Source organism: Episyrphus balteatus, chromosome 3 (genome assembly GCF_945859705.1).
Source record: "Episyrphus balteatus chromosome 3, idEpiBalt1.1, whole genome shotgun sequence".
Lineage (NCBI taxonomy): Eukaryota > Metazoa > Arthropoda > Insecta > Diptera > Syrphidae > Episyrphus > Episyrphus balteatus.
Window position 1 is genome coordinate 86,831,887 of NC_079136.1, and position 26,907 is coordinate 86,858,793.

Genomic DNA, 26,907 nt, shown 5'->3' on the forward strand with positions numbered 1-26,907 from the left:
TGGTAAATGTGATAAACGAACTGTCAAACACATACAATATTTTGACACATTTACCAATTAACCACGTTTACAATATTCACTTAAAGTTTACACCGTTTCATTAACACCACTAATATAAAACGATTTTTAACATCCATCTTGTAGGTAGCTATTTTTAGAATTTAAATCACAGTTAAGATTTTCTATTCATAGAGTAGAACATCGAAAAATGTGAATTATTCCTAAGTCAAAAAAAAAAAAAAAAATAATAATTTGAAAAAAGAAATATCTGATAAAATTATTTTTCAATTTCCTCAAAACCTAGAAGCTAGAAGGCATAGAAACATATAGTTTTCACTATTCGATACAGGAATCAATTGAGGGAGTTTTCTGCATGAGTCAATTTTTTATTAAAATTCACAGTCTGGGCAAAAATAGAAATTAATGAGTTTTTTTTTAAATTTTGTTCGACTATTTTTAACTTTGAAATCGATTATTTCAAAAACTATTGGTTAAAATATATTGATTTTAAAATAACAATTAAATGTACAATTCCCCCTTTCGGAAATGGTATCACTTATAACTGTAAGTGTTGCCGTTGTTTTTTAATATTTTGTTTTAGAAAATTGCCCCTCCCTCCTAAAGGGGGGGACATAGACCCCCCACTCATAGTAAAAAAGTGATTGTATTGAACTCCTCTACAAAAAACCGTTATCAAATCCTGGCGCCCAAGTTATCGTACTACGTGCCAAAATAACATTTTTGTTCGGTGCCTAAACGTTCGAATTTCTGTATCTGGGTTGAAATCGTAAATGTTTTTTTCTAAGCCAATTTTGAACTGATTTTGATAAAAAAATACCTCGTTTGATTTGGAAATAAATATTGTTTTAGAATATATTTTTAAAACAGCATAATGTTGTGAAAATATATACTTTAATTTGATGTCGAAGTTGGGTAAATGACGAAAAAAAAATGGAATTTTTGAACTTTGACAGCTTATAAATTTTAGGTGGTTTAACCGAGTTACATGTTTTATACATTGTTAAAAAATATATATTTATCTCCTATCAGAAACTGTAGAAAAATCGAAAATGGGTAAAAATTTGAAGAAGCTAGATTTTTTTCAATGTTTGAAGGTCAAATAAAAAAAACCGCTTTTTGCCCCTAACTCCAGATTTTGGGGGTGTTAGGGACTTTTTAAGTACCGTTTTGTAATCAGTACGACAAGCTCTACAAAACGTGATAGAACTCCGCCCGCGTATATTTTGAAACCTAATTTTTGTAACACCGTGTAATACTAAGAAGTTTTGCAAAATCACAACTGGCTTAAATTAGCAACATAATAAACAAACTCTTCGCAAATTGCCTGGCGATATGTTTTGCTAAGTTTGTGGTCATACTGCAATGGCCTATTGATAAGTTTCACATCACAAGTTACCAACGAGTTTTTTAATGCAATTCAACACAATTTCGGCTTAAAACAACAAAAAAGCTAATGAATTAACTCTTAATTACTTTTGAAGATACTACAGGAAGATCTCGTTCTCGTTTTTCTTAATGTTCATGCTTAAAATTTTATTTTATTTATTTTTTTTTTTTTTTTGATAATCCAAAGGTATCAAAAATTTGATTGATAAAATTTTCTTTCATTCATAAAAATATTCTGATATAAATATTTTCAACTTACTTGATGGAAACCCAAGTAACTTTCTATGCTGTGCGTTGCAAAGAAAACCTCCCCCTCGCATGTAAGGATCATTAGAAATCCATTTAATGCCTGAAATGAAGAAGAAAAAACAAAAAAAAACAGATATTATTATGTAAGATATACATTTCATTTGCTTGCTCTAGATTGTTTTAATGTTGACCAAGAGTATAAAAACAACAAAAACAAGAAATTCTTTCCACAAAAAAAAAATCAGAAAAAACAAAACATAATGATGGTTGAACAATTATTATAAACTCGAAATGAGACTCTGCCGACACTTTGCCTTATTTTCGGGATTATCTGGATATTACTACCTGATGTGATTTTCAACTTTTTTTTTTACGTTGTTGTTTAAGTTGAAATTTCATCTTGAGAGTGAACCAGGAAATGGCAGACAATTAAATCAATAAAATAAGTTCATCGCCATTCGGCGTTTATCTTTATCTGGTATCCACGCATTGAGGTCATTTAAAATGTGATTTGGAAGAAGAAGGGTTTTGAATTGGAAATCTGTCGACGGATGTTTTTGATCCATTGAACTAATAAAATGAAAGAAAAAAATGTATCTAAAAACAGCTTCTTCATTTACACACAAACGCATATTTGCGCTCTAGGCAAAAGCAAGTAACATAGAAGACGCGTCTTGATTGAGTAACTTGTCCAGTTCTTTCGTTTGCTGACTGCCTTTTACTGGAAAATCTATTCCGAATGATGCTGCTGCAGCGTTTTGTTGGTGGCTTAAGTGATTTTTCCATTACAACAAAACCGGGGCGCTAGTTATTAAAATCGCATTAGAATGAAAGATTGTTTCGCTATATGTGTATTTCAGTGTGCCCGCCTCCTCCCTCCTTAATAATGACAACCATATAAAGGATGTAGAGAATGACAACCGAAGAAGTCGTCGTCCAGCAACGACATACAGAATCAACAGCAAAACAACAACAGCAAAGATAAAGAAAACAATTAATGAGATGCGAGAAGGAGGAGTGCGCCAGAGACTTAGCCATGGCCACATTACTGCAATCTCAGCCTTTGTATGTGCGCGAGCGCCCATATTTTGATTCTTATATGAGTCTATAGCGCCCCAGGATATATATGAATATACTGATGCTCGTATAGTTAATTGAGGTTTGGTTATAGCCACGACTGACGACGGCGGCGGTGGCGGCAGCGGTTGTATAGCATCGATGATATGCCTCAAGAGTGGCTTATAATACCACAACTTTATATTATGCCAGTCAGTGGATTTTGAGGGCGCGGATTCGGATGCAGTGTGTATCACTCTGTCGGCGAATTAATAAATAATAATTGTTGTTATGATGATTAAGATGATCAGCAACCGTAAGCTGAAAAAGTCAGCAGTAGATAGATAGCAAGGTAAAGATGGATTGAAGTAGGCGCATACTAATCACTTATGACTGCAGAGAGATAGAGATATATATGCAGATGTCGCAATTAAAGGCAAATTAAATTAATCTTAACCTGAATTGTGCGAGAAAATTTATATTTAACGTTTAGAATTCCTTTGAAATTTGATAAAATATTAAAGTATTAAAATGACAGAAACATATTTTTACTAATTTTACTTATCTACTCGTATGAACTCTTCAAGGTAATTACAAAAATTAATAAGCTTTACCACAAAACTACAGACATAGAATTTTACACAAATGTTTTGGATGTCATGTCGAAATTTTTTTACAATAATTTTGATAGTTTAGGCTTGAAAATGTGATAGTAGAGTTACAAATATTAAAATTTTTTCGTTTTACATTTTGAATCGAACATTTCCTAAGAGTTGTCAGAAAATGTGATTCGTTTGCTTTAGGTTAGCGTTTTTCTTTAAGTCTTGGCCAATTATGACCTTCCTGTGTTCTAAAAAATACACTGTGCTTCGATTGAATAATTTGCCTAAAAACCAACTAAGTAGGTATGTGTTGCTTTCCGCTAGCCCAATATAATTTTAAAAGTTACAATGAAAAATAAAATCTTTTTTTATTTAATAACAGTGGTAAATTTTTTTGCACAGTTTTGGCCGTGCAAAAAAGCTTAATGTACTGAAATGTAGTAAATTTAGATTTGTACAAAAACTATGATAAGAATTTTTTTTTTGGTCAGATGAGCCTTTATCGAGAAAAAATGTGATATTCAAGACGATCTCCGAAAATTTTACATTTTTTCGTTAATAACTTTTTATACGGAAACATAACAAAAAAAATTTCTTAAAAAAAAATAGAGAATTAGTTTTTCTACAAAACAAGACAAAACAATCTTTTCTACAATAAACGGAAGCCGAGAAAATCATAAAAAATTGAAAAATTTTGTTTGCTTTATATTTGTCTTAATGTAAGTCATTGTTTATAAAATATAAAATTCAAATCCTTTCCAAATATTTTCAGATGATTCTATTGTCTGTAGAAAAAACTGAGATTTTTTTTTCAAAAAATTAACAAACCTCAAAAACTTCAGTTCTGCTTTAGGTAGAAGGTCGAAAACTGAGATTGATTCACTTATTAGGTGTACCAAAAACTACTTGCCCCTATTTTTTTCCATTTGCTTTCATGACCCCGTGACCAACCCCCCCTTGTATACGCCTTTGGACCGCGATGAATTGTACTATAAGTGAAGTTAAGTCAAATGGTGGCCGAAAATTAGTAAGCCAGTCCTGGGGTCGAATTACGGCACACGTTCGTTATCGTATGGTTGCTATATGTCCCTATCTTTTTCTACTAATTAAATAGAGACACAAATATTAAAAACGTTAGCGAATGATCGTAATCGTATGCTGTAATTCGACCCCTGTTTTCCGATGGAGAACAAGAGTCAGTAAAACGCTTAAGGACGGAGATTTAAACGGGATGATTTAAAGCATCTTGATGGTGAATTGTCTGAATAATAAGTGATGTCAACAAAATTATATTGTAAGGAACAGTGTCAAGTCTGGTTATCCTCCAAATAGCAAAATGTTGGACAATGGACGGTACCTTTTATGTGGTTCCCACTATCATGCGTTAATTTTTTACAATCAACACACGGTCAAATGAGAACAGTGTTGTCCAACTTATTTTTTGCTTCATGTCAAAAAAGACAATTAAGTGTTATGAAATGCAACTGAGTTCAAAATTGAGTTAAAGCCCGAAAGAATCATAACTGATTTCGAAAAGGCTATAATTTCGCCTGCGAAAATGTTTTTGTAGCTCTCAGATTTCATAAGATGTGTGTTTCACTTTGGTCAAATCATTTGGCGACGAATGCAATTTCAATAATTTGCAAGCATATACGGGAACTGTAATGAGTTTGCATTGAAAATAAGAATGATCAAACGTTTAGCTTTTGACCTTTTGTATCACCCGAAGAAATCTCTTCCTATTATCTATATAACTCCTTGAAAAATATATTGAAAGATGATGAATACCATTGAATAATTACAATGTAATTAATTGATGGAAGGCAATTGGAATACTTTATTAACTTTTAGTCAGTACTGTAATAAGAAAGGTAGGCCTAAAAACTCCTGGTACAAGCAAATGCAAAAACACCAGCATTCAGTTGGCCTTAGAAATGGAACAATACAAAACCGGGAGGCTTGCCGCCGATTTCTGAGGGCAACCCGGCGAACCCCACAAGCGGATCACTAGTGTGAAGCAGTAACGTGGGATAGTTATGATCCCCTCGACATCGAGATCATAACAGCGCCGAGAAAAAAGGAAGAAGAAGAAGTCAGTACTGTACCTATATGACAGTGAAAAAGATAAAGAATTCCCGCGAACCCAAAATAATGCAGAGTTTGGCATTGCTTCGGTGAAAGTTTAAGTTGGAAGAAAAAGTACCTGCTTGTATAAAATAATTACGGATTTGAGAAAAGAAATAGAAAAGATGAGAAATGGAAAAGAGAAATTATAAAAAAAAAAAATCATGTGTGCAATTAACACGTGGTAAAAGTGAAACCTTAAAAAATCATTTTTCTTGCAAAAAAAAAAATAAAATAGAAAAAATCTACCTATTTTTATTCTATCACCTTCAAATCCATGTTTTTTATATGACAACTTAATTTTTTTTTTTATATTATCTGAAAAATTGTTGTCTTACCTCGAAATATATATATCGATCAGGTCTATGAGACATCTACAAAAAGAGCTAAAATTTTTTGAACTCGATCAATTTCCATAAAAAAAAAAGCGAAAAAACACGTATTTTTATCTTCTCACGCTATTAAATTCATTTTTTACCTAACAACCTATAAAAATGTTTACATCATCTGAAAGCTTATTGTCTTAGCTCAAAATATATACATACATATATCGATCAAGTCTATGAGACATCTACAAAAAGAGCTAGAATTTTTTAAACTCGATGAAATTTCATCCAAAAAGCAAAAAAAACATTTATTTTTATGTTCTCATATTAAATCAATGAAAGCTTATTGTTTCACCTTGTATAATGATGTAAAAATCTTATTTCAAAGATGTCTACAAGAGAAGTAAGAATTTTTTAAAGTCAACCATGTCGAATTTTCAGACTGAGATTACGGTACTTCCTACACTGGTAGCTGGTCATCGCCAATAGATCTCCACAGGTGTTTTGAGGTATTTTTAATTTTTTTTTTCAATTTTAGATTGTGTAACTTGTAGAACACGTAACGTTATGTGTGATATATCAAATAAAATGTTATGCTATCAGCATGCGTATTAAAGTTAAATCAAATTTGTATGTGCACTAGATCAAAAGATATAACGTGTGTTGGAAAAGAACATATTTTTACCGTTATCTCCGAATTTTGAATATGAATTTTATTGAAATTTTGTACAATTCTAATTTATTTAATTACCTATCTACAGTACAAATTTCATTCATCTATCTATTAAAACAAAAAACTTATAACAAGTTGAAGTCGTGTCGCGTTTTCGTTTCATCTTGTTTTAAATCACTACGATACTAAAGAAGTTTTCACTTCAAAAAAAAATGTTGTTAAAATGACGAGCTTTAAAAAAAATCCTAAGAAATACCTACACAAAAAATGAGTACAACAATTTTGTTGAATTAAAATACATTATTAAAACATTATTAATTTAAAGAACTTCGGTTCGTTTTTTAATTTGTTTTAATTTTTTTTATAATTTCGATTTTTCAATCCAAACTACTTGACTTATTTTAAAACATCATGCGATTTTTATACCAATCGATGGGGCCCCTGAAAAAACATAATAATAGTCTGGACGAACTCACTTCTAGTCTAACGATGCTGAATTCGCGCAGAAGCTAAAATCAGGCTTTTAACGATAACTTGGTTGATGGTTAACAATTCATCATCAAAACATGCCAGTACTAGCAAAAATAATTCCATATTATAACCTGTTAAAAATCTGTTCAAATTTATCTACAAAAGCATGAGATATATCATGTTTCTGTTTCTGTGAAATATTACAAAACTTTGTCAAATCTTTAAAATTTGTATGTCAAATCCAATAATTTAAAATTTTCTATAAAGCTTCCATTAATATTGACATTTAATGTCAAATACCAACCTATCATGATTTATAAAAATTAAATATTAGTATAAAATTTAAATAGTAGTATTTATTTTCAAATTCGCATATACCATTGCGTGCGCGCTTCAACTTTTGGACATGTTTTTGTTATTGGTTTATAATAATAATATCATGCACAAAATGCACGCAGAGCAACAACGACTCAGCTTTGCAGCGGCGGCGGCGGCTATTCGCATTTAAATTGCATGCACTTTAACAATTAACAGCCACTTAACCTCAAATCTTATTGAGCATTAAAGCCTTAATGTATTCACGGGGCGTGTATTGGCAGTTACAAGCAACAATAAAATTATAAATATTATTAACCGCAATCAGCATCAGCGCAAACAACTAACAATTGCAGAATCCCCCGAAATGATGGCCAAGCGCGCATCAAGCAAGCGGTGTATTTAAATAGCTTCTCATCTATCACACAACTTTTATATGCATTTTCTGAGACACGGCAGGAGACCATCTCTGCACCTTTAGCTTTGCCATTTATTATTTTCGCACCTAAAATTGGTGGGATTAAAGATGGAACTTGGGGTTTTGCAGGGGGCGCTGCTGCTATAGCCAAGTAGCATATAGAAAACATATATTATTCTGTGTAATAGATACGGTCGAATGAAAATCCCTCCTCTTTGATTCTATTTTGTATGCATTCGTGTATCTAGTCGGAAAGCTAGATGAAGATAGAAAAAGATACAATATTCGGTGGATAAAAATCACTGTTGCACTGTTGCACATTGGATACGGATATTCCGGTTAACAGGTTCACTCTATCAAATGATTAAGCACATTAATTAGCTCGGAACTTATGAGCATCGAACGCGCTAACATGGTGTTTGCTGGTTTGTGTGTGCTTATTTTTATTGTGATAAGTTGAGTGGATACAGTGGCAATGTCCCCATTAGCAAGAGAGGTGAATTCAGAGATGAGGTATGTAGTATAGAAGTTTGTATTTTGATTGCACAGTCTGCTGGAGGTCTTAATATGCATCCCGCGTTCATAGATGCTTATACAATTATTTAGAACAGCTGGAAAAAATTATAATTTTCACTGCTCCAATAAATTGAATGCATCTTCATCAAGTTAGGGATTCTTATAATTAAGATTAACTTTCATATTTATATGTAGCAGTTGGATTAATTTTAATTATATAGATTGTAATACAAAATTGCAAGTTATCTTTGTTCTTGTGAAATGAGATACATACATCAGATGAGCTCGAAGAGAAGTTTTTCATGTTTGGATGTAGAATTACGGTCAAAGGAAGAAGTAAAAAAGACTTGAGTTGAAACGGTATCAGCGAAGGAATTACGATGTTCCGGAGCGCAAATGCCCTTAATGAAGAGAACACCTTAAAATAAATCTTCTGCGATCCAAAACCTAAGAGCAATGTCCCAAGAACGACTTAAAGATACTTTTGGGTGATTTCAATGCCTTAATTGGAAGGGAAGATCGCTTTGATGGAATGAGAAGGTAAGTAGAACCTGTACGACATTACTTTCGGAAACTGATTCAAGCCTATTGACATCGTAGCTGGAAAGGCATTTGTACAAAGGCACTTTGTTGTCCCTACGTCACGACTGAGTCGCACGAACTTCTTAGAATTCAAGTTGCTTAAATATTTCAGACTTTTTATAGGTATATAAATATAAAAACAAAAACAAAATAAAAAAAAACAATAAAATTCGTTTTTTAAAGCAATTAAAAATCATCTGAAATCAAATCTTTCGAATCCTTTTAAATTTTTATGTATAGTACACTTTCTAACCATCAAAAAAACACCCTTTCACCAAAAATCCTTTGTCCCTGCTTTATCTAAAACCTTCATCCCGAATTTTATCAGTGTAGCATGTTTTTCACATGGGTTTCGGTTATATTTTACTTGTTGAAGTCAAAAAACAAGCACCCTTGTTTTTAATTGGCAATAACTTTTCTTAGAGCAATCGTATTGACTTTATTATTATTTATTACATTAGATTCAGCATCAAAAAATACCTTGAAAACATGTGTCATATGATGATATTCGACAAACAATTTTTTTCAGTATATGTTTGACCTTCACCCCCTCCCTCTTGTCCGCGAAAAAACACCCTTCCACCCAACTTTTTTTATAGACTTTTTTTGAACTTGATTCTTATCCCAAAAGCAAACTTTTTGCCAAGTTTCATGAGTGTAACAATTTTTTTTTTAATATCTATTTTACCTGTACTATTGAAAAGCAAGCCGAATTTGAAAATTTTAATTAAATATGTAATTTTTTGTAGATAATTAAATTTCATATCGATATGTATCCTTTTAAAAAAATTTAAAATTTAAATATTGTAAGAAACTTAAGAAAAACTATTCAAAAAAGAGAAAAAACGAAATTTTTGATGTTTTTACAAAATGGCCTGTTTTTATCATTTGAGCATTTATAGATATTGAACATGTAATGGAGAAATGAAGATAATTTATCTTTCAACATAATGGTCACAAAACTTGAATACCTTCAGCTAAAATTGGATGAAATATGGACTTTAAAAATCTAGTATATTTGGTCTTTTTAACCATTCAACATAGATTTTGAAAAAAATTATTTTTTTATCTTTGCCAGAAAGTGTACTATGCATACAAAAATTAAAACTATGAGGATTCTAAAGATTTTGATTTTCTCTTTCAGTGTATAAAGTTTTTTTTTTTTGCAAAAATTTCCTTTAAAAATCGATATTTTTAAAAATGTTTTAATACATTGCACTTAAACATCTGGAGTGACCCAGAAAATTTGTACTAGTGTTTGTGGCTTATTTACTCAGCTTTCAGGCGCCGGCTGTTCAGATTAGTCGTTTATTACTGAAGATATAGCCCAAATACTAAGTAGGCTGGAAAAAAACAACGACAAAAAAACTTTGAAAAATCATATCTCGAAATCCTATCCATAAATATTTTTTTAGATAAGATTTTCGAGTTTTCTGGGATCAAATCTATACGAAATGTATAACGGCACTTGGTGTCCAAAAAATTTTTATTTTATTTTGTAAACTAGTGTAATTTTTTTGGAAAAACAGTTTTAAAATAAAATTGGTATGCCATATTGCAAAAATCAATGAACAACATCTCAAACATGTTCCGTTTTCGAAAATTTGATTTTTCAAAAAAAAAAAAAAAAATTCAAATTTTGTTTTAAAATCCAATAGGTAATTATTCCTATTAAAATTGTAAAAGTGCTTCAGTATAAAAAATTTCGTTGAAAATGAACAAATAGTTTGGTAGAAAATCAGATTTGAAAAAAAAAACAGTTCTATGGCAGGTACCCGTACCGTTAATAATGATTTTCGAAAAAAAATTTTCATCGTAAGATATGAAAGATAGTACGCAAAACTCAGCGTACTACCGAAACTGCTGATGAATACTTCCTCTTCTTCTTTAAAAACTGCGCTTTTTTGATATTGATGTAGAGTGGAGGACAGAGGACACTGCTTTAAACTCGGCTTATCACACCAGCGAAGAAACCAAGCGTAGAATAATTCTTGCTAGTTGCTGTGATGTTGCAATTGATCACAAAACGCATTTAAACTACCAATTATTACTCCAGCTTGAACTTACTAACATGTGGATGGAAGATTTTTTTGTGCAATAAATAAGAAGATCCTTAATAAAATAAGATTTATGCTTCAGTTTGCATCAAAACATCTGACGTTCACTGGTAAAAAGGTAGCCCATTAAACGTTTCGAAAGCTGGAACAAGTGCAACAAATTCACGTCAACACTCGAGTCCGTAAAGTCATCAATACTTAGCCAGAGTGCATAGAACAAAGAGTGTGTCCTAATCGGACTGATCTCTAACGTGTGAAATTTGAAACGACCGGCTAAAATCAAATCGAGCTGCATTAAAAAGGCTACTGGATGCGACGCATACAATGCTGAATTGCAAATTTTTTCTCAAAAAAAAAAAAAAAAAAACGATTCAATATCAATTCATACTAACTACCCTTTTTCCAATAAAACACTCAATTAAGTTCTTTTCAAAGAAAATTAAACAAAAATTAATTTTCTAACACCTCGCGTTAGCCAAACGACATAACGGAATGTCAACTTTAATGGTCAATTCTCAAGTAACTACATTTCCTTTCGCAATTCACTTGCATTCAAGTGCAATTTCTTTGCATGCAATTGTTAGAAAGGACCTCCTTTTTATATAGTATATACACACCACACTGGTACTCTTTGGTTATGTCTATCAATTTAAATATATCTACGAAAAAACCATTCAAATTTAAAATTTCACATATCTATATGTACTCTTTTATGCTTTGCTACCGCATCAACAAGTATTATTCTATTGGTGCAGTGTGTATAATATAGCTTAAGCCGATTGTCCATTCAAATGTCTAAATGGAAATTTTTCAACAACCTTAACAATATTCCAGCCAACAACTCTCTGCAACCTTTATATAATAAATCCAATCCAAGTAGTTACCAAAAGCCTTTAAAAGAAGTCTGTAGATAGATATACTATAAAGTAGTCCATGTCGTGTCGTGACTAGGTAAAATTTCCAATATTGCGTTTGCAACAGGTCCTTGCGCCGCGCCGCGGCCAACAAGAAAAACAATAGACGACCAGGATATGCACTTTGTGCAGTTGCAATCCGGAAAATAAGCGCGCACAACCTTACACTGTTCCGCGTGTGCATTTCACACGACCATCAGCAGATTGTGTCGAGTCGAGTCGAGGCGATACGATTGGAGTCCTTTTTGCCAAGTGCAATTGTGGCATTGGAAGGGTAAAAAGCTTTTTATCCATCAAGAAGACTTATTTTCGATTGAAACGCGAAAAATCCTCATTCTAAACCCAAATGCAGTTCGGGAGCATTGTTGCTACTAATAACTCTTCTCACGGATCGTGGTGTGCCAAAGTGCAGTTATATTATCTCGCAAAGGAATCACGTAACACACACACAGACACACTATCATACTACGAATACAAGAGTGAATTTGTATAGCAAAAAATAAAGCCTGATGGGCCGCGTGTAAAAGAAACGTGCAGTTCTTTAAGTAGGCCCGATACTTGACATTGAAATCCTTTAGCGTTGAAAATGAGGTGAAGAACGCCGCCGCTGCTGCTGGTCGTGCGCCAAATGGCAACATAAAAGCTTAGGCTTTGTTCCTTTTCTGCACCCCCTGTTGCATGCACCTGAATGTATTGTATATGGCAAACGAATACTGTCCACTATACCATCACGCTAATTTGTTGTAAATTAATTCATCGTTTTGTTGCATGATAAATGGCGCCCAACTCAAACCCACCAAACGGAATTAAATCAATCAATAAAATCTAAAACAACTATAATATTCACATTCACTCACACATATTCAAGTTCGAATGTGTGATATGGATGATTAATGATTAATATTGTCGATGATGTGCAGTTATCTTTTTTTTTTCATTATAAATGTGTGTATGTGATTATGTGTTCATTTTATATGATTATAACATAATCACAAATCACTAATTAAGCTGTTCGTTATTATTGATAGTGTAGATTTGTATTTTTACCTGAAGGAACATATCACCATCGAGAAGACCATGTTCAAAGGCTCCAAGCTCTCGAGTCCGGTACGCGTCATGTGAATGGATGTGCGGCATTAGACCATTCTCTTCTTTGTCCTTATGCATAACAACTGAAATGGGAAAAAATACAAAGATATATATTCATTAATGTTTCAGACAAGATAATTAAATTAATGAGCAAATGGGGGATAATATATATCCGCATACAATTTATTATTATTATTTTAGATGTCGAATGTGTGAATGAATTGTAAAAATTGAAAGAATAAAGACACAATCATAGGTACATGGAAATTAATATACATTACATTATAATTGATAAGTTGTTATAAGTAATATTTTAATTCAATCGGAATATTAATTCTTTTTTCATTAGAATATAATGTAGGTGGTATGTTCAATTAATTGACATGTGTATTAAATTTCATGACATTAATGCATTGACATTTTTGTTTGTAATGCGAGGAAATTTATCACAAGGAAGAAATATCAAGGTGATGGTGTTGCTGATTTGTTGATGTGTTTTTATTTTTTATTGAACACGCATTTTGACGGAAGGATTAATTCTATAGATTTTTTTATATTACATATTAACTTTGCGTTAGAAAAAACACTGCTCATAAACATTTCCAACTGGTTGAGAAATCTTTCCAGGACTTTTTACTTAAAATTGACAAAAAAAAATTAGTTTTTGTTAGGGTAACACGAATCGGTAATTTTGTCTTGTTTTCCTGTTTTTTTTTTTTTACGTGATAATGCTTATAAATCGATGAACCATGGCAGCCACCACAAAAAAGTGACGCCATTTTCTCCCGTTCCACTCTTGCACTTTCGCAGTGCAGCAATCAAATCAAAATTAAAAATAAACTGTTACAGATACAAAAATTTTCTATAAATCTTTTTCTAAAACTAAAACATGCGGTAGTGATTATAGGTAGGGGAATTTTTTTTTTTTTGACAATTTGAAAAACGTCATTCGAAAGATAATAAAAAAAAGTAGATGTCTGATACGGATTTTTTTTAAGTCTCTGCGTTTCGAAATATGAATTTTTGAAAAACACCTACTTATTTTGGGGTATTTTTGGGTGAGCTTTTATTTTTTTAAATTTTTTGTTGCATTCAAAAAATCTCAAGCTTATAGAACATGTAGTCTATGACTGTGCGTATACATGTGCAAAGAATTGGTATTTCAAAATAGTTTTTGACCGAATAACGGGAAAAACAAGTTTTTTTTTGTCCCAAGTTTTTTGACCTTTTTTAATCTTTTTTTATTTTTATCTTTTTTTCTTAAACAGACAAATAAATGAAATTTATATTGTAGATAGATAATAGACAGTACTATATCTGTGCAATCAATTTTGTAGTCACAATTTTGAGATAACGGTAAAGTAAAGTTCTGTTATTCAACAGGTTCTATCTTTTGATCTAAAGCAAATAAAAATTTGATTTAACTTTATTGAGCATCCTGATGATGTTATCTTTCATTTGGTATATCACACATAACTGTACATTCACTACAAGCTACACAATGTTAAATTAAAAACCTTGCGAAATACCTCAAAACACCTGTGGAGATCTGTTGATCATGAACAGCCACCAGTGTGGGAAGTATCTTAATCTCATTTTGGAATTTCGACATGGTTGGCTTTAAAAAATTCTAACTTTCTTTCTAGGCATCGCAGAAATAAGATTGAAACGTCATATGAAAGGTGAAATTATAAGCTTTTGCAGGATATAAAATTTTATAGGTTGTCTAAAAAAAATTGATTCAAATAATAAAATTATATGTTTTTTCTGCTTTTTTTGATGAAAATTGATCGAGTTCAAAAAATTCTAGCTCTTTTTGTAGATGCCTAATAGACATGATCGATATATATATTTTGAGCTGAAGCAATAAAGTGGTATAAAATTTGTTATAGGTTGTTATATCAAAAAAATGAATTTTTGGGTGATGGAAATGATTTTTTCACTTTTTTCATAAGAAATGATTGTTTTTAATAAATTATTTTAATACTTTTTTTTTTTAAATGGTTTTATTATTTAAAGAAATATTTGGCTTTTTAATGGTATAATTTTTTTTGGAAGCTTTTAAAATAAAAAAATTAATATAATGAGAAAAGAAAAAATGTAATTTTTTTAGCTTTTTCTTCTAAATTATGATTATTTGAAATAAATAAACACTTCAATTGACTCATTTTAAAAGCACACAACCTGTTTTCTTACGACGACGTTTTCACGTAAAATCATCGTCCGTAAACCGGCTTTACAGACAACCTCTTTTTTTTTAATAAAAACTAACATTAAGATTTTTTTTTTGAAGACAAAAAACGATCATTTTGAAAAAAGAGAACCCTAAGCTTTCAATACATTTAATATAGTACAGTGCCTTTATGAAATTGTATTTTTGGTGACCTAGCAGTGTGTACCACGCCACCCGCAAATGTTATTTTTTTTTTTTTTAATAAAAAAAATGTAATTTTAGAAAATTTGGTTTTGATTTATATTTAAGTAACCTTAAGAAAAGTATATTTTGGTTCTTGGTTTAAATATCTTCTTGACCAGTAACGCAATCTTAAGATTAAGTTAAGTTAGTCTTTGGCTTATTACCTTTAACTTAAGATATCTCGAACAATAAAAGAGATATCGCAAAGATTTCAACAGTTTTTGAAAGAAGAAAAATAGTTCTTAAAGACAATTTATGTTGAAATAAATAAAAGCATGCTTACAAAAATAGTCAAAATGCGGTTTTTTATAATTTCTAACGGTAATATTTCAAAAACGGAAAGAAAAAGTTTCGTGTTCAGTATTCTTCAGAAAAGAATATTACATAATCTTGTAGACCAGTGTATCTTATCTATAAACTTTAATCGATTAAATTGATTCTTTTCCTTGAAAACATTTCAAACACCTTTAAAAAAATGGCCAATCTCGCGGGTCCAATCTCGCCATCAATATCAATCTTATTAATGGCTGCCAGGATAGCCTTGGATGTCGTTAAAGATTTAAAACAACTCCTTAAACCTCATTCTCAAAGCTGTTGTTGTGCTCTATTTAAATGTAACACCAAATACACATAATTTATCAGAGGCCTATTGAAGCCCATTTTAACTTTGATGATACATAATGTATTGTCATTTTCATTAAAGTTCAGCTATTGTTTCATGAGGGGTATAACCACGTTTTAAATAAAACTGATGGTAAGAGACCCAGAACTTGAAGAGCATCCGGTTAATACAACTTAAGTTTTTAAACCATTTTTTTTTTTTTGAAATGTTTTTGTTCGTTTTAAAAAATATGATGGCTCATCAAAATAAAAAGGTCTGATATGTTTTTTGTGGAATTTTTTTTTTTTTTTTAATTCCTTAAATTTTTAAGTTGTAACTATCGCTAAAGAAGGCCAAAACTTATGGCAGAGGTGAAACAAGTTTTATATGAAAAATTATTATCATCCATTGGTCTAACCTTAGGGTAAATTTTGACGTAAGCAGCAGCTCTTCTGCAATAAATTATGATTTCTATCGCTCCAGTAACGATAATAGTGCGCACATATAAAAGGTAAAAAACGATAAAAAAAAAAATATGAAAAAAAAGCATTCCGCAAAACTAATTTACGCATTCGACTCATTCTACCTTAAATTGAGAGTATAAATACCCAAAATACAATATTCATTCCACTCAAATAATAACTAAACGGACAGACCGACCGGACGGTCGGTCACCCTCTATGCGCCCTATATCAGTCTTATCTGGAATCAATTCTGACCATTTGGCAGTTTCGGCTACCACCACCGCCGCCGCTGCCGCTCGTTGCTGGTCGAAGTGGAAATAAAACGGATTTTATTACTACCTTTAGTACCCTATATATAGCTCATTTTCTTTTGTTTAATGTTTTGTAGAATTCAATTACAAACAAAGGACGAAAAGGACCAAAAAGAAAAAAAAAAAAAAAACACTGAACTTATCAAATTAATGCGATAGCAGGACGAATTGAAAAAAAAAATGAGGAGAAAACTTCTAACCTCTCTAAAAATGTACCCTTTTGATGAATATGTATGTTTCCATGTAAGTTATGTGGTTTGGGTTTTTTTTTTTCTTCTAATTTTTTTGTTTTCTTCTGTGGCTTTTGGCAACCTCAACGTGCGTGTCATTTCGAAGTGAAAAGGACACACATAATTCATAATTTAATTAGAGTAAGTTTAACGTACTCTCACTATTATAAACCTTCTACAACTATAAGCCTCATTACAGCGGGTGTTTTTGATTTACTTGCTGAGGCTTTGAAAAAGCTTCAACATGAAGAAAAAATTTGTCCCTGACGTTGATGCAGATAGTTTTAATTTATTGTTCACTTGTGAAACAATGAAATGTGATATATGTTAGCTAGCCTTTGTACACCTTAAGGCTCTTATGCAGGGGAAAACGGGGATAAAAATTATGTGGTTTTGTTTAGGAAAAATGAAAAACATAAGTGTTGCTATGATATCACTAAATTTCTCCCTCTTCTAATTATTAAAAAAAAAAAAGAAAACAAAAAAAAATACAATTAAAGCCTATCCCTATACGAATGAAAATTAAAATGAAAAAAAAAAGCTAGAACTTGCCGTCGACTTGGAGCAAAAGCTAGATTAATCAAAAAACATTTGTAAGCAAATTGTGACATTAGAAAAGTGAAAGAAAGCCTGAAACAATTAGGGCCGCAATGGAAGTCAGATTTCTGCCAGCACTTTTACTGTACTTTACTTTTTACGGTTTGAGAGAACAAATCATGGAGAAAATCTCATGGGTTATTTTGTGTCCCGTTTCTCCTTCTCCCTATTTTTCTATATACAATTCAAAGAAAATTAATATTTCAATCAGAACCTGTCATCACGTTAAGTGTAACGCAGGTGTTAAGGTTGTATTTGGAAATGCCCGAATGTCACGAATTTTTTTTTTTTTTATTATTTGAAATTATGTGAAAAATGAGGCTTATAAGAAGGAATCCAAGTTACGTGTCCTTTACAATAGAAAGACCATCAAAAAGTTTTTTTTTACGTGATAACGTCGCACACTGGGGCCTACTATATGGGAGGGATACCCAAAAGAAAATCGTTAATTTCACAAAAAAAGACCTCCGACTTCAGCCTCAAATATCTCTGATATTTTATAAAGTATAATTTTAACAAACACTTCAGTGAACTCTACTAACCTTGGCCCATAGCTTATAATTTTTAGTTATTTTTATTTTCACTTAATACGAAGAAAAAAATTATATCCATGATTAACCACTAAAACTGGATGAAATCAATGGTATCAAACTTTGCACTTTGATGCTTCACTTTTTCAGCTGTTGTGCTTAATTGATGATATAAAGCTTAGAAATAGATAGGGAAGAACATATACTCATGAAATAAAACAAAAAAAAACGTTAAAGTTATAATTTAAGAAATGGACTTTTGGGCACCCCTCCCATATAGTAGGCCCCAGTGTGCGTCGTCAGAAAACAGGTTGTGTGCTTTTGTTTAAAATGAGTCAATTGAAGCGTTACCTTATTTCAAACAATCATAATTGACAAGAAAAAGCTAAAAAAAATGCCTTTTTTATTTTCTCATTATATTAATTTCATCTTTCCGTTTTACACCTGTTTATCCTATTAAATGACGGAATTTCTAGGTTTTAGGTTGTTATCTTTCAAATAAGCTATAGAAGATTTTTGTATCTCTAATAGTTTATTTTTAATTTTGAATTGAAATTTTTGCCGCACTGTTAAAATGAGAGATGGTAACGTTAGAAAATGGCTTCACTTTTTTTTGGTGGCTGCCATGGTTCATCGATTTATAAGACGTTATCACGTCAAAAGTTAACTAATCTCTATTGATGTTGAGAATATGATTTCTAAGCAAACGCTCAAACCACAATTTATTTTTTTAATCAATTTTTATTTTGAAAAATATGCAATTATTAGCCAGGTCTGACGTTTTTGAAAGTTTCAAGACTTTTAAGCATATCTCTGAAAAGCGTTTCAAAAGGCCAACTAGACAGAATTATGATTATGTTCAAAAAAAAGGTCACGCAGATAAGTATCAGTTCTAAACGGATGACGTAAAATGCTGGCGTAAGGTACACAGTGTTCCTTAACAAAAAATGGATAAATTAATCGAAAAACTCTTAGAGCTCCCGAGCACTACAGACTGTATTTTCCAATACTTTAGTCGGGCTCTTGATCGGTAAGAAAACATGAAAATACGTTCACTTCAATCTTATTGGTACCAAATTGTAAGCGAATCCGTCCAGCCGTTTAGGTTCTCTCGATGCAAAGACACAATGTTTAAATCAGTGCTTTATTTTTATGACAAATTAACCAAAATACAATTTTTAATTTACACTTTCATCCATCTTTAATTCCTTAAAAAATAAAATGCACGACTGGGACGCACGAACTTGCTCTTAATGTTAAAGTTGCTTAAATTTTTAAGACTTTTTATATACATATTTGGAAAAAAAAAAAATAAAATTCGTTTTTTTTTTAAAAATAAATAAAATCTGAAATCAAATTGCCCTCCAAAACAAGTATGCAGTCTTGATTGATATATTAAGGTACATTCTTAGAAAAAAAATTTCAAAATCGTTAGAGCCGTTTTTTAAAAAACTAATTTTTTATAAATTATTTTTTGGAAAAAAAGTTTTTAAATAACATTGGTATGCCATTTTGTAGAAATCACTAATCAACATCTAAAAACGAAATTTCAAAAAAATTCAATGTCCCGTTTTCGAAAATTTGATTTTTCAAAAAAAAATTTTCAAAATTTTTTTAAAACTCCAAAAATTATTTTTGTGGAAATTTTATTTTTGGTTCATATTTAAATTACATAAATGCTTCTTGACAATAATGATGCTTCCGTTAATAATGATTTTCAAAAAAAATAATTTTTCATTAAAAGATAGACCTTAGCTTAAAATTAATATTTGAATTTTTTAAACAAAATCGTTGGAGCCGTTTTTGAGATATTTTAATTTGACTAAAATCGGTATATGACAAGTACCGTTATTTTTGGTCTAAAAAAATGAATTTCAAAAACCCCTCTGGAGAGTCGCCAAATAACGCTACATACCAAGATTGACATTAATCGGTCCATCCGTTTAGGCTGTAGCTCCTTATACAGACAGACAGACAGACTGACAGACAGACAGACGGACTTCCGAGACCTACTTTTTTGGCATTGTCTACCATCGTAATGTCATGGAAAAATGTTATCTCAACTTTTTTTTTTGTAAGAATGCATAACTTGATATATATGTAGTAGTACCTATATCGCAAGTAAAAAAACAGCCATTAAGTGGCTGATATTTGATTGATTCATTAGTTGACAACGAAAAGTTTGAGAAAAGTTGGCCAACTATCTGTCTGGTGTGCACACTCACTTAAAGTTCCAATTCGTGTATTTATTCCGCACAGTGTGAGTAAAAATAGTTCAGACCGATTAATGGCCGATAAAAAACTTGTAGTACGCTGGCGCTCTTAAAGTGAGCAAACAATTTTTTTTCAAAATTTGGCAAATATCCAGGCCTTTCGTACTTTTATGTTATATATCTAAAAATCTGCTAATTTTGAACACTGAACATATTGTAGGGCTGCCACAAATGATTTTCGAAAATCGAGTTCTTGCAGTCACCTTTTTATATGAACATACCAATATTATTGAGAATGCTTGCTTACCTTGCCTTTCCAATACCGAATCTTAGTGGGAGCAGTGCCGGTTTAAGCACTACCGGCGCCCCTGGGCAAGATTGCAAGTGGCGCCTCTAAAAAAAATTCTCTGCACTCTGGGTACTGGGTCGCTCCGAATTCGTTGTCAAGCGTTTTTTGAAGCTGCTTTTTCAACCAGAGTTATATCCTCTGTGTTCGATGTTCGCTCTGTATTTTGTCAGAGCGAAGGAATTCAGAGTTATCAAAATGAAATCAGCTGTTTAAGAAAAAAAAAATTGTTTGGAGTGCGAAAAGTGATTTGTCGTTTGTGGATACAAAATTTGTGTGGTAAATATGAGATTTTCCAAGAAATTCATGAAATAAGAAACTAAATAACGTAAAATATGTCAAAACTGAAATCAGCTGATATAACTAAAGCTCTGAGGTGTTCGATGTAAAATGAAAACCCAAAAAACTCTGATTTTTTTGACAGTTAATTGACATGACTAATGGAGAAGCTGACAATTTTTCAAGAATTGGAATAGTTCTCGCGTCTAGTTTGAAATAAATGAAAATTGTGGACAATAAGACTAATAAAAAATACCGAAAGTTTTAGAGTGCTTACGTTGCACCTATTTGAAACTATTTAGATCTTCATTTACTTAATTCTTTAAAGTATAATATTTTTCAAATAACCCATTTCGTAAATACATATTAATTTTGTTTTGACACATAAATAAGACTGTACAGCTGAGAGCTGATTGATATTCTTTTCGGTACAGTTCCAGATTGGGGTCAAAATCCCGAAAACCAAAAACCTGAAAACCCAAAATTCCGAATGGGATCCCGAAATTTTTTTCGGGATTTCGGTTTCGAAAAAATCATTAGTGTGTAATTAAGGTGTTAACACGTAAAAAACAATATAAGTGTATGATTCCGTTAATATCTCTTTTTTACATGATTTCAAGTTCATATTGTGCTTTTAGCAGTGTTTTGTTGTAAGTTGGAAAAATTGTATGTTTAAATTGTTATTTAACTGGTTTTAATGTTATGTTTCTTCTCTCGTGAGTGTTGTGGGGTGCACATGTATCGAGAAAAAAGCAGTCAGTAAATCAATCAATTTTCAAGTAAAATTAGAAATAATTTAGCAAAAGACTTACACTAAAACAAGTTTATATAAATTTAATCAATTCTCTGTAACTTAAACTGTGAATTTATATAAAATGTCTTGCATATGTAAGAAAAAAGTTGATCGCAGTGAAGCTAAAATTCAGTGTTCTGATTGTAAAAATCATTTCCATGCAAGTTGTGTGAAATTGTTGCCTGACGAACTCGATTATATAAAAAAAAACCGCTGCACATGGAGATGCAATAACTGCGATTCGTTGCGTAGAGTCTCTTTCTCTGCCGAAAGCCCTCTCCCAAATTCTAAAAATCATACGAGTGCAGATGACAATATAATTGAAATCGAAAAAAAAACACCAAGCATCATAACAATAGAAATGCTTTTTAATGAAATCAAAGAATTAAAAAAAGATATTAAAGAATGTTTATCTAAAATTTCTGAGCTTAAAACGGAAAACATAGAACTTAAAAATACGGTGAGTGTTTTAAAAGAACGCATTAATTCTTTGGAACAATCAAAACTATGCAATTCCATTGAAATCGTAAATGTGCCAGACTTAGAACCTTCGACTGCATTGGAAACCGCACTGAAAATCGTCCGCGATGGAGTGGGTGTTGATTTGGATGAACGTGACATTAACAACTGCTTCGTGAAACAAATTAAAACACCAAATAACCCGACCAAGCCACACTTAAACATTCTTTCTCTTAATTTTACTCATCGTCTAACCAAAGAGAAAATTATGCGATTGAAACATGAAAAAAAGAGAAGTCTAACAACAAAACTTCTGGGTGACGATCAGGATGGATCTCAAATGTACATCAACGATAGCTTAACGTCTCACATGCGAGCGCTCTTCAATGCCACCAAAAAAATCAAATTAGAAAATAAATTTAAGTTTATATGGATGAAGAATAGCATAATCTTTTTGCGGAAGAAAGAGGGAGAAAGTGTTATTAAAGTGAGGTGCTTTGAAGACCTCGATAGACTTAAGTCTACTTGCTTTTAACAATGAATACAAATAACCCAAACTACCAAAAAGATTATGCTACTCCCATCAATTCTATATTAAATATTATCCATCAAAACATACGTAGTATGAGAGCTAATTTCAATTCATTTTTAGCGCATATAAATACTTTTAACCATAATGTTGATATAATTGTTTTAACTGAGGTTTGGTTGTACGATTATGAACTATCCAATTATAATATATTTGGTTACGAACAATATGCAAACTGCAATAATTCCTACAGCTCGGGTGGTGTCGTAGTGTACATAAAAAGAGATTATGAATGTAATGTTGTTAAGATTAGTCACTGTAGTGCAGATATTTTAAAAATTGAGTGTAATATTGATAAGGAAAAGTTAACCATTTTTAGCATTTATCGTCTGCATGAAAATAATTTAAACAAAAACATTTTTATTGAACATATGAATGACTTACTTAGAGATGTAAAGATGAGGAACTTATTGGTGTTAGGAGATATTAACATAGACATATTAAAGAGTAACGTAGATACTGATAACTATATGCTTCTAATGTCCTCATATGGTTTGGAATCGCTTGTAATGGAACCTACACGAATAACAAACTCATCTAAAACATGCATTGACCATTTGTTCATAAGGTTAATCAAGCAATTCAAATACAAATTACTTGCTCAAGTTCTGGACCATAAAATTACCGATCACTGCATGATAAATCTTAATATACTCGTAGATAAATGTCAACCATATACTATTCATAAACCTATACCTTTTAAAATTGTTCGGAAAACAGATTTTATTTCCTTAATAAGACGTTTGACGTTTGAGTTCTGGGATCCGGTCTACGCAGAGAATAATCCCTCATTGGCGTACGAAAAATTTATTTATATATTAGGAAATCATATTGAAAATTGTACTGATGTAATGAATCCAAATAGCTCTAAATCAAAACGTTTTAAGCCGTGGATAAGTCAGGGGTTGTTGAAAAAAATAAACACAAAGAACGAATTTAGGAAAAAATGTTTACGATATCCACAAAACAACAATTTAAAAAAGCACTACGAAAAGATAAATGAGGAAGTTAAATCACTTATAAATATGAGCAGAGATAATTACTATGCTAATAAGCTCAAGAACTGTAAAGGGAACATTAAAGAAGAGTGGAAAGTTGTCAACAACATCCTTGGCAATCAACCTCATAAGGATAATATTTTAAAAATTGAATTTGAGGGTAAAACAATATCAGATCCTGTCAAGATATCTAATCATTTTAATAAATTCTTTATAACTGTCCCAACTGATTTAAAGCCTCTCTCATTACAAAATAATTGCTCTTGCGATTTATTTCCAGATTTAGTTGACGAGACATTTCAAAGTAAAACTTTTGTTTTTACTCCTTTTTCTCCATTGGAAATACAAAAAGAAATTTTATCTCTGGATAACAAAAATTCAAGTGCCTCTGACAATATCAATAATTGCCTATTGAAACAAATTTCATTTTATATTGTTGATGTACTAAGTCATTTATTTAATTTAAGTGTGGTTTCTGGTACTTTTCCTACATCTTTAAAAACTGCCGAAGTCATTCCACTATTCAAAAAAGGTAATCGAATTTCAATGTCTCAATATAGACCCATTTCAATTCTCCCAACCTTCAGTAAAATTTTTGAAAAGCTAATAAAAAAACGCATTGTAGCTTTTCTAAATAAAAATAATTTTTTTAGTGATGAACAATTTGGTTTTCGAGAAGGGAGATGTACTGAAGATGCCATTCTTAAAGTTTGTAGCGAAATAAACGATAGTTTAAATAAAAAAAATACATCTGTAGTTCTTTTCATAGATATGACTAAGGCTTTCGACATGGTCAATCACGGTATACTTTTAGACAAATTGTACAAAGCTGGATTGAGAGGAGTTATACATAGATGGTTTTCTTCGTATCTCTCAGAAAGAAGTCAGCGTGTGAAACTTGACAATAATTATAGTGATGAATTAAATATAAATATTGGCGTTCCTCAAGGATCCGTTTTAGGACCTCTTTTATTTTTAATATATATTAACTCACTATTCATACAAAACTTCAAAAGTCAAGTTACCGCATTTGCTGATGACGTAACTTTTACGTATTCGGATAAAAATTTGTTTGACTCCACCGTTAAGCTTAATATGGATTTACAAATCCTGCGGCAATGGTTTGCAAAACATGAATTACTTATAAGCGAAAAAACTAAAATGATGATTTGTAGCTTAAAGGGTCCTTACCCTGATGAATGTGAGGTTTATTTCCATTCCACTAATTGTTCAAGATTTGCCTTATCAGCTCACACATGTGGCAAAAAAAACTTTTCTGATGACTTTATGTGTACAAATTGTTTTAAAGTTGAAAATGTTGAATGCTTTAAATATTTAGGTGTTTTAATTGATAAAAACATGAGCTGGAAACCGCATGTAGATGAACTAAAAAAATATATGTTATCCGTGACGCGCAAAATGTATCTTTTGAAACCCCACTGCTCAGCTAAAATTCTCCTGCAGATATACTATGGATTGGCGCACTCTAAGTTACAGTACGGTATTGCTAGTTGGGGTGGAATATACAACTGCACAATAGAACAATTAAATGTTGCCCAAAAACATATGATAAGACTTATATGTAGAGTCAACAGGCTAACAAGTACCTGGCCTCTTTTCCTTAATCTTCGGGTGCTTCCAATAGCTCATCTTTATATCTTTAAGGTTTTGAAAGTGTTTTTTTTACGAAGCGGTTATAGTGCTACCTTGAGAAGTTCAAACATTTATGGATTAAGAGTGAATAACATGGCAATGGTAAATATTCCTTTATCTAATAGGACACACTTTTATAAATTTTACACTGCGGCGGCACCTAGGTTTTTTAATAAACTACCATTTGAAATACGAATAGAAAAGCAATCAAATTTGTTCATAAATAAAGTAAGGAATTGGCTTTTCACTGTGGATAGTTCTATGGTCAAATTATTTTTAAACTGAGTTTTATATCAAAACAAATTATTTTTCAACTAGCTTTCATACTTAAAATTGTCTTTCTTTTGCAATTTGAATTAATTTCTTTTTTTTGTAATTTTGTAATTTCATAATACATATTACCCCATAAACACATAATAAAAAAAAAAAAAATGAAATTTTAAAATGACGGATCATTCGCCTCTAGTCACACAAGTGCTACAGAATGATACCTTCTTCTAAAAATTATTAATCTTGTTACAATTACTATATAATATTATTATTGTATGTAAGGTATTAACTATGTATTAATAATTTTAAGAAATTTAATAAAAAAAAAAAAAAAAAAAAAAAAAAAAAAAAAAAAATTTCAGTGAAACACAATTTTGAAGAGTTTTTTATTTTTTCTGTTTTATTTTCGGGATTTTGGCCTTTCTGAATTTTGGGTTTTCTGAATTTTGGGTTTTCGGGATTCTGGGTTATCGGGATTTTGGGTTTTCGGGATTTTAGGTTTTCGGGATTTCGGGTTTTTGGGTTTTAGGGTTTTCGGGATTTAGGGTTTGCTGGATTTTGGGCTTTCTGGATTTTGGATTTCGGGATTCTGTCCATCTCCCTTCTGTTTCTTTATTCATTATTGCAGTCTGGATATTCTCCATAAACTATTTTGTCTCGTCGGTCCATTCTTTTCCATATCCGGAAAAAATAAAGAAACACACTCCATCTCCATATTATCAGCTATGATTTAGTGATTTATATATTGGGGCGCCTTTGCAAAAATTAAATTGGTTGGAGGAATATTAGGATTGCTTTAGTCTTTCAATAGAAATTGAGGCGCCTTGTTTTCAAAGATGAACAAAGATTTGGGACACCATTGTCCTTCCGCAAGCCAAACAAATTGACCCAAAATATGGGGGCGCCTTCATTCTTCAAAATGTTTAGGACAAAAAATACGAGCACCGCACAGTAAACGAGAAGAAGTTAAACGAGAAGGTTAATACTTTCTAAAAACATAAATTATATTGTTAAATAACATTAAGGCTAATTGTAATGGGGCTCGTTAGCGAAGCAATTTTAACCAAATTTATTTTTGCTCAATTTATATTAAATTAGAGATTTAGTTGGTTTGCCTTCGAGTGCCCTCTACAATTTAAGTTCTCAAATGAAGAATACCGTCCTACCTTTCGAAATAATAGCGCCGTTTTTTCCCCTTTTTTCCCCTTTTCGAGTAATACGATTTTAAATGACGATACACGGAGAAAAAAAAATTACAACGTAAAACTAAAAAAATTCCTTTTTGACACTATTATTTTTATAAAAGACTGAACTAGAGGGTAAGGGTAAAGTGCTCGACTGACAGGCAGGTCCATTTCC

The 26,907-nt window shown here is 31.4% G+C and overlaps 1 protein-coding gene across 2 annotated transcripts in view; it reads right to left on the reverse strand.

Annotated features, from left to right (window-relative positions):
* LOC129914271 (neuronal PAS domain-containing protein 2) overlaps positions 1-26,907 on the reverse strand; it is a 107,772-nt gene that overhangs the window by 11,121 nt on the left and 69,744 nt on the right. For both annotated transcript variants that reach the window (XM_055993442.1, XM_055993443.1), the window contains exons 3-4: positions 12,758-12,882; positions 1,667-1,756 (exon numbers count right to left, since the gene is read on the reverse strand). In XM_055993442.1, the coding sequence (XP_055849417.1) occupies positions 1,667-1,756; positions 12,758-12,882 (215 nt within the window). The remainder of the gene's footprint in view (positions 1-1,666; positions 1,757-12,757; positions 12,883-26,907) is intronic.